The sequence below is a fragment of the Gavialis gangeticus genome, unplaced genomic scaffold, assembly GCF_001723915.1.
Source record: "Gavialis gangeticus isolate Ggan-Ray unplaced genomic scaffold, GavGan_comp1, whole genome shotgun sequence".
Classification (NCBI taxonomy): domain Eukaryota; kingdom Metazoa; phylum Chordata; order Crocodylia; family Gavialidae; genus Gavialis; species Gavialis gangeticus.
The window spans coordinates 7250152-7258525 of NW_017729027.1; the positions used below are offsets into that span (position 1 = coordinate 7250152).

Genomic DNA, 8374 nt, shown 5'->3' on the forward strand with positions numbered 1-8374 from the left:
CCCCAGGAAGTTTATAATTGACCCCAAGGTGGGGGGGGGGGGTAGCAGATATGCTGGAGAGTAGGATTTGGATTCAGAGAGACCTAGAGAAATTGGAGTATTGGACCAAAAAGAAATCTCTTGAGATTCAATAAGGACAAGTGCAAAGTCCTTCGCTTAGGACCGAATAATCCAATGAACTGGTACATACTGTGGACTGACCGGCTAAACAGCAGCTATGCAGAAAAGGATGTGGAGGTTACTGTAGATAATAAGATAGATATGAGCCAACAGTGTGCCCTTGTGAAGAAGGCTTTACAGCATACTGGGCTGCATTAGTAGTAGTATTGCCAAATCAAGGGAAGTGATTATTCGCCTGTATTTGGCACTGGTGAGGCCCCATCTGGAATACTCTGTCCAGTTTTGGGCGCCCACTACAGAAAAGATGAAGACAAATTGGAAAGAGTCCAGTGGAGGACAGTGAAAATGTTTAAGGGGCTGGGGCACATGGCTTATGGGGAGAGGTTGAGGGAACTGGACTTATTTAGTCTGGAGAATTGAAAACTGAGAGGGGTAGGGGTTTAATAGCAGTCTTCAACTACCTGAAGCGGGTTTTGAAAGAGGATGGAGCTAGACTGTTCTCAGTGGTGGCAGATGACACAACAAGGACCAATATTCTCAAGTTGCAGCCAAGGAAATTTAAGTTAGGTATTAGGAAAAACTTTTTCATGTAGAGGATAGTAAAGTACCTGGAACAGGTTACCCAGAGAGGTTGTGGTATCTTATCTCCATCTTTGAAAGTTTTTAAGACCTGGCTAGACAGAGGCTTGGCTGGGATGATCTAGCTGGGGCACTCCTTCTTTGAGTAGGGGGTTGGACTAGATGATTTCCTGAGGTCCTTTCCAGCCCTAATTTTCTGATTCAAAGTCCATAGGGAGATCTTTGTGCTGTACAGACTAGTAGGAAAAAATGTCCACAGCATTCTATCTTTTATTTCATCTTTTTATCGGTTCTTTTCCATTTTAAAAGATCAGAGCTGAGAATGGCACATTCAGTTGTCACTGGCATTCACAGCTATATCCAAGTATGTCAGCTGTAAGCAGAATTCATTTTTGTTATCAGTATTGTACTACCTTTCCATTGCAATATTGGAACAGCTGTCAGAAATTTAGTAAGCCATGTGACTTGTATCTGCCACATGTGAATTTCTCTCTTGAATGATGAAAATTCTCAGTTCTTAAAAAGTTTTTATTTTATAACTTCTGTGAAATGCCATGATTGTTTACATAGGCAATTGAACAGAATTTCAGCTTGCAGTCTGAAGAAAGCGGTGATGTTTGATCCTGTATAAGCTATTTTTCAGGGTTGGACTGGCCCAAGACTGACTCTTGTTTTTGCTATGGACAGTTTATTTGTGACTGAGGAGGAGCAAAGCTGACAGTCCAATCTTTGTCTCCTTGTCAGAGCTTTAGGAGATCTTTCAGCTGTTTTGGCTAAGTCTAGTGCAGGGCCACATTTTGCCCACCCCTGGTCTAGTGAGTGTCTTGAATTCAACTTGAGAAGTGTAGTGGTGAGTGGATGGTAGATGTGTTATGTTTCTGGTAGCTGATGGTGCTGAGGAGACAAGTCATTGGCTTCATGGTAGTGCTATTCTAGGTAAACAGGAACCATTTCTATTCCCCCTGTTACTAGACCACATTGGTGCCTTGAGAGCAATCCCAGTATTAAGCTGCCTAATTAGAGGAGCATGCAGTATTGTTGTTGGGTGATAACACAGATCTTTACAACTTAATTTATCTCACATAGAAAATGGTGCAACAGGCAGGCAGAGATCTTCTATAATAACTGAGTCTATCGTGATAGCTAGGAAGCAAAGACTAGAATAAATTATTACCTTTTGGGTCATGTGGAAGAGCTTATATTCTGGAGCTGGATATTCACAGCAGGCAAACAATATATTTGATTAGTGTATTATTTTAAAGGTAAACTTCTGTTGGTAAACAGTGGAGTTACCTTTTCATTACCAATATTCTAATGAATTTTTAAAATGTATTTTAGTTTTCTTTTTCTTGATTTATAATTGCAAATATTTTCAATATGTGGAGCTTCTTGCTAACAAAATTAGTAATTTTTTTTTTAACTATGGCTAGGTATAATTTTTCTAATAAAGAAATAGCTGGCAGGCATGACTGAATTATGACAATTAATAGAGGTAGAAACACAGATTAAGTGTCCTGCCAGAATCATATTCTGACTTCCTTTCATGGCTGTAGGTGTTGTAGGGCTTGTTACCACTGCCCTGAGCGCGTTTGCCTACAGGCGGTGACAGGGTGGACCTCGGCTTCGGATCACCTGGTCTGCCAGGAAGTTGGTCTTATGTTTTCTCACCTGCCATGACTTTGATGAAATTATATTCCCAGGAGGCACTGCCGGCGGTGATCCTGCCTGATCTCGATCCCTGTTTCTTCTGTGGGGCTCCAAACCTCCCCTTTACCCCAGCGTAGCCTCTCCAGATGGTACTCAAAAGTTCTTCTGTAGCCAGGTCGCAGTGTTACCTGTTGTGCTATTGTTTGGCTCTCTACCCCAGGGAGACCCTTTGTTTTGATTAGGTACACCGTTCCAGGGCTGGTCTTGGCCTGAGCTCAAAATATCAAAAGAAAAGGCAAAAAAAACCCCAAGGAAAACCTCGACAGCTCTCAGCCTCCTTGTCAGGCTCAGTCTATGTCCCCTTTCACCCAGGGTCAGGCTCTCAAATTCCAATCTCAGCAATCAGGAAATCACTTAGTCCAGTCTCTGTTATGCAGAGGCCTGCCCTGCTCCCCTGTGAACAGTCACAGTCTCATTGGGATCTCTCCCATGTGCAGCAGGGCTCTACCTGTAACTGCAGTTTTCCTCAGGCCTCTCCTCTGGTTCCATTCCGCCCCACAGATTATCAAAGGCTGTATGTGTTCTCTGTCCCGGATCCTCAGCTGAGGCTCTGCTCTGGAGCTTATCACCAGTCGTGTGTGTGCACGGCTCTGCCTGCCTCCTGCCTAGGGTCACTCCCCGTTCCTCTGGCAAGTCTCGCAACCCTTGCCTGCCAGGAGGCTCAGCCACTCTTCTTTCCCTGTGACCTGCAGGGAACTGACCCCCCTCTGCCCCTCTCCGGGGCTGGAAATACCTCTGGGCAGCCTTCCTCTTCTAATCCTGAGCAAGATGCTGCTCCAGAAGTGTGGTAGGTGTTTCTCTTCCCTTCCAGTCTCCAGCTGCAGCCCTGCCAGCCTTGCATGCTGTGGGTTTTACTTGTTTTCACTCTCTCCATCTGTTGCTGCAACCTGCTTTCCGTCTCCTGACCTCCCCTGCCCAGCACGTAAGACACCTCAGGACTTCTGTTCTCTCTCTCTCTCTCCTTCACACTTCCCTTTTCTTTAACTCCAAGGCCTGTTCCTGGTTCAGAACATTTTGTTGAGTATCTGTTACTACACCTAATTGCTTTGGGGTTTGGTTCCTAAACTTGACTTGTATGTCCTTTAGATGTTGCCAGACTGTCAACAATTATTTTCAGTAGTGAATACTCTTGTATCATAAAGATCAGTCCAAACTAAATTTTTGTTGGTTGGGGTTTTTTTTGCCCTTGTGATTTGGAGAATCTTATGTACAGCTTATGAATTTTGTTTGGTAATTGGAAACTCATTGTGTTTATCTCTGTCAGATTAAAACTCTGTTGTCTTTTAACCTCCATGTTGAACTGAAATTCCAAGGGGTGGTGACCTAGATAAAACTGTTACATCTTGATGATTCTCTAATCGCAGTAAAGCCCCTTGGACAAAGATTTGGCTACTGTCCTGTGCAAACCAGATTTCCAGATATCCAGAGAAGAGATAACTAAGCATTGCGTTTCTTGTTAGGGGACTTAATTATCTTAGAAAGTTGATCAGGTCACCTCACAAAGTTTGACACTGATTATGGGAGCTATTGTGGTTGGGTCATGAGGGTCAATTGCCTGAAGAAGTCCTAGACAGAACGTCCAGCCTGGGATTGTGCTGGGGAGACGAGAGAAGTGCTGCAATTGGCTCGCCACAGTATGCTTCAGAGCACTCAGGCTCCACGGTTGGGTGGAAACATTAGTATCTGATAAGCGTCCAGCCAAGTGAGCTTTGCTGAGGCTACATGGTACAACTCTGTACCCTCCGTTTCTATTCAGAGTTCATCTACATGACCCTTGATACAGCAATAGAGGTGATAGCGACCGGATGCCTATTCTAGTCAAAAGTGGAAAAATAGATGATGTGTTGTGATGAAATACTTTTAATACCAGCATCTGGGATCTGGTTCCAGCATGGATCAGAATGTTGCTAGGGGGAGCAGCTCTTTCTGGGTACTTAGCACATCCCACTAGACACTTTGAGCCTCATGTGATTAGGTCCTTTCTAGAGGCTGTGAAGTGTAAGCAGCATACAATAAGTTGTAAAGTCAAGCTCCATAAAATCAGTAATTATTTTGGAAAATCATGCAATGCTCCATTTTTAGCAAGAAGAATAATTTATTTCATCCACAGTAAACATTACAAATATATTTTTAATACTCCCACAAGTGAGAAGGAAGAAGGAAAACAGACAAGGGGTCTAATAAAACAGTGATAATGAGGAATTTTAACTGCCCAGGTATAAAGTTGCCAAATGTTGCATTGTAACAACATTTAGAGAAACATTTCCAATACCTAAAAGAATACTTTCTTAAATTCGCAAGTTCTAAAGCACCTGATTTAAGTATGAAGGAACCCATAGGAGGTGGTTCAAAATATAATTCAGATTTCAGCAACTAAGTAGTGATGACAGCAATACAATTAGATCCAGCAACCTTCTGGAAATAAACTTCCTCAAAATTAGCCCAGCAATTGCATTTGCAGAAAAATAAATGAGGTTCAAGGGGGGCAAAAAAAAAATCCTTAAAACTGAAAACATGACAGTCACCCGCAACACTAGTGGGAAGTGAAGCAGGCAGGCAAGGGGAGGAAAAGAATGGTCTGCCTAATTGTTAAAGATTAAAATAACAAAATGATAACACAGCAAGTGAAATTTTTTATGCTGGTAAAGTCTATAGAAAGGCACACAAACTATGGAAGGTAAAATGGGCATTAGGAAGACTGGTGTGAAGAACATATATGTAAAGAAGGCAAGTAAGGAAGAGTGTAAAGAGCATTAGAAACTAGTAAGAAATTATTTAAACATTTAAGAACCAGAACGTCTGCCACAGGATCATTGACTCTGCTAGCCAACTGGGAGAAGGGAACAATTAAGGGGATAAAGATATTCAATATCAGGTGATTGCTTCAGTTTCCCCACCTCAGGTGCTCTTTGTGGGTACTGTAAAAGATTCAGCTGTTGAAAGAGGAGGTACTGGAACAATGATTTATCAGCTTTTAATAATATGCTTCAGGAAAGCTGAAGGAACTAACAAAAAATATTAGTATTAATTAAAATCCTTAGCTACTGCTATCTGGAGAGGAACAAATATTGTGCCTACCTGTAAAAACACATGGGGTATTCCTGAGAATTAGTGACCTGCACCTTGCTCTAGAGCACTGTGTACTGGCTGCTGTCAGAGACAGATTACTGAATGAGATGGATCATTGATCTGCTCTGACAGTCTTTTATGTGGAGGAAGGAAGAACCAGACTCGAACAACATTAGAAAGCTGACTATGCTAGCATTCCAAGTTGATTTCTCTGCAATAATCTTTGTTATTACTTAGTATAAATCAATAGTTCTCAACTTTTTTAGATTCAAGGCAACTTTTATTCAACTCACGGCACCATTCCATAACTTTTGTGAATTGTGGCATGCAATTTTAAAAACTAATGTGTATATTACAGTGCTGACCTCCTTGCAGAGGGAAGCTGGCAGTGGGGGCAGAGGTTTGTCAGGCAGGGACAAACTTACCTCCTCACACCTCCTTTATCACCTCATACCTCAAAGCACCCTTAAAAGGTATGAAGGCATCCCTGTGTGCTACAGCACCCTGACTGAAAATCACTGGTATAAATTAACACAGATATTTACAAAAACATTATTTTGTAGGGTTGTCCCTGTGTCTTAAAGTGATTAGCTCTGAGAAATTCAGTGCATTTTATATTTTTAAACCAAAGCTATTTAAAAGAAATGAGGATTGATTTTTGCTTGGTGTGTAGACAGCAAGATCCCAGTGGTAGGATCATAAACATCAATTTACATCATAGCCCTTGGCCTCCTAGCTTTTCAGCAGTGATAAGACATTTTTACTACTGGAAGAAAAATAAAGGTATTCCTTAAAAAGCACAGGTAGTGCATTATTGAGTACTTTATATGCAAGTTTTATATGGTATGAAATTGCCAGTGACAGATGAAGCCTGGTTCAGACTTGCTGTTAAAACTAAGAATTGCAAATGTAAAAATGGATTGTTCTGATGGGTTAGTTGTCTTAGATGGCATAGTTGTCTTAACTCATGTATGTGCCCTTGTAAAATTGGTGGTGATAACACAGTACTTAAAACGCCTTCAGCATTTACCAGTATTGTAAGAAAAATGCAGTGTGGTGGCCTGTGGCTCCTACAGAGAAAATATGTGAAATGGAACTACTGGCATATACACAAGAACAGTCTAGTACTTTCAAGGCTTCATTTGAGCTTTGTGTGAAATATATATTTTAAGCTGGTTAATTAATAGGGTTTTTTTATTACTTTCCAGTCTTGCTGATGCATGGGGAAATGATATTGGCGTTCACTCCCTAATATTTCCATCAAAAACATGTTTGGAATTACTGCTGATACTGAGTTTGAGTAATGCTTCTCTGCCACCTTCACTTCGCTGCATGAACTCCTTCCAGGTAATGAAATACCATTTATCCAATATAAAGGTATTATTTCTAGGAAAAAGAGATCACTCGGGAGATGCATAGAATCATTCATATTCTAGTCTTTTCTGTTGGGGCACTACTAGCTCAACTACTAAGTACAGCAAGGAAGAATTACCTCTAGTGTGCAGTTTTTGACAATTACTTTATTTAGACAAAGTTAGGAAGCTGTAACAGATTCTTTTGAAAAGGAAGTTTACTCACCAAGTTAAATAATAAGCTTAAATAAGTGTCCCCATTTTTTAAAGCTGAGCAGCTGGAACAGTTAATGTGTAACTCCATTAACTGTAAAAGCTTTGCCAATCAAGTTAAAATAGTTGCTTCAAGTTTTACTAATAACAAAGGCACAGAATGTAAAACTTTACTGCCATGGTGTGAATGCTCTCTTAAATGATAAAAGCAAGCTAAAATACTATTAATAAATGATTCTATTAATAAATTCTTCAAACTTAAATTGTGCATCTAATGAAAATGTAAATGAAACCATCTGTCCTAATGATAGCGTTCTGAATAAAGCATTTAATGTGGCCTAAAATATTCTGTTGTAGATTACTGTCAACATGCAACAAATCCTTCCCTGTCCAGGAGTTTGTGCTTCTAAAATTTTTAATGAACCAATTATTATAGAACCATTGAATTAAAAGAATTATTATAGACACTCTAGAGTGTCATCTATAATGCCTGATAATAGAATATATGAACTTAGCCTTGTTGATGTTTTCAGGTCTTTGCTTGTACTTAATCCAAAAGTCATATAGTTTATATAAACAGGCAGTTAATTAGTTTAGCTCCGTTAATGTATCTAAATTTATAATTGACACAACAGTTAAAAAACAAACCAACCTGTTTTAGTGCTTGATTTCTAATTGTGTGTACCATGATTAATTTAAGAATTAGTAAATTATTTTAATTCAAAGAAATCCCCATAATAGAAATATTGGGTTAGAAACCCCGTTGATGAAAAATGGGTAGCTTAATTTATTTTGAGAGCTACGTTGAAGATAAACAGTTGAGAATCGCATCCATAATGTAAAAAATAACTAAATATACAGTAGTTTAGGCTGTATTTCATATACTCTCTGGGCTTGGAAAGTGGGAACCTGTATACTATGAACACTGAAGTGAGAAATGGCCATTGCTGTATATTTTAAAATGATGTTTTTATACCTAAGGTTAGAACTGTTACTGGATTGTACTTCTCTAGATCGTAAAATTTGAGGGATATTTTGTGTGCTAGTGGAATGAAATTACAAAATTGCTTATTATAAAAATAGTGTATACTAGCTAGTCCTGCATACTACTGCCTGTAGTATGTGGTGAAATTGTCTTAATTTTACTTTGTGATATAAGAAATAGTATGATTAAACTATTTTACTGTATGCTGATACAGTATATCTTGCATGTTTATCTGTGCGTATAAAGTGTGAGATTCTGGAGTGGGATATTTCTTTTGATATTTATCCAGATATAAATAGGAACAGACAAGTGATTCATAGAACTCGAGACAGATGAAAGAGTAAGTTCA

General features: G+C 39.5%; 1 protein-coding gene across 1 annotated transcript in view; it reads left to right on the forward strand.

The window, feature by feature from the left end:
* UBE3D (ubiquitin protein ligase E3D) overlaps positions 1-8374 on the forward strand; it is a 213983-nt gene that overhangs the window by 113299 nt on the left and 92310 nt on the right. The window contains exon 9 of the mRNA XM_019520433.1: positions 6684-6822. Within this exon, the coding sequence (XP_019375978.1) occupies positions 6684-6822 (139 nt within the window). The remainder of the gene's footprint in view (positions 1-6683; positions 6823-8374) is intronic.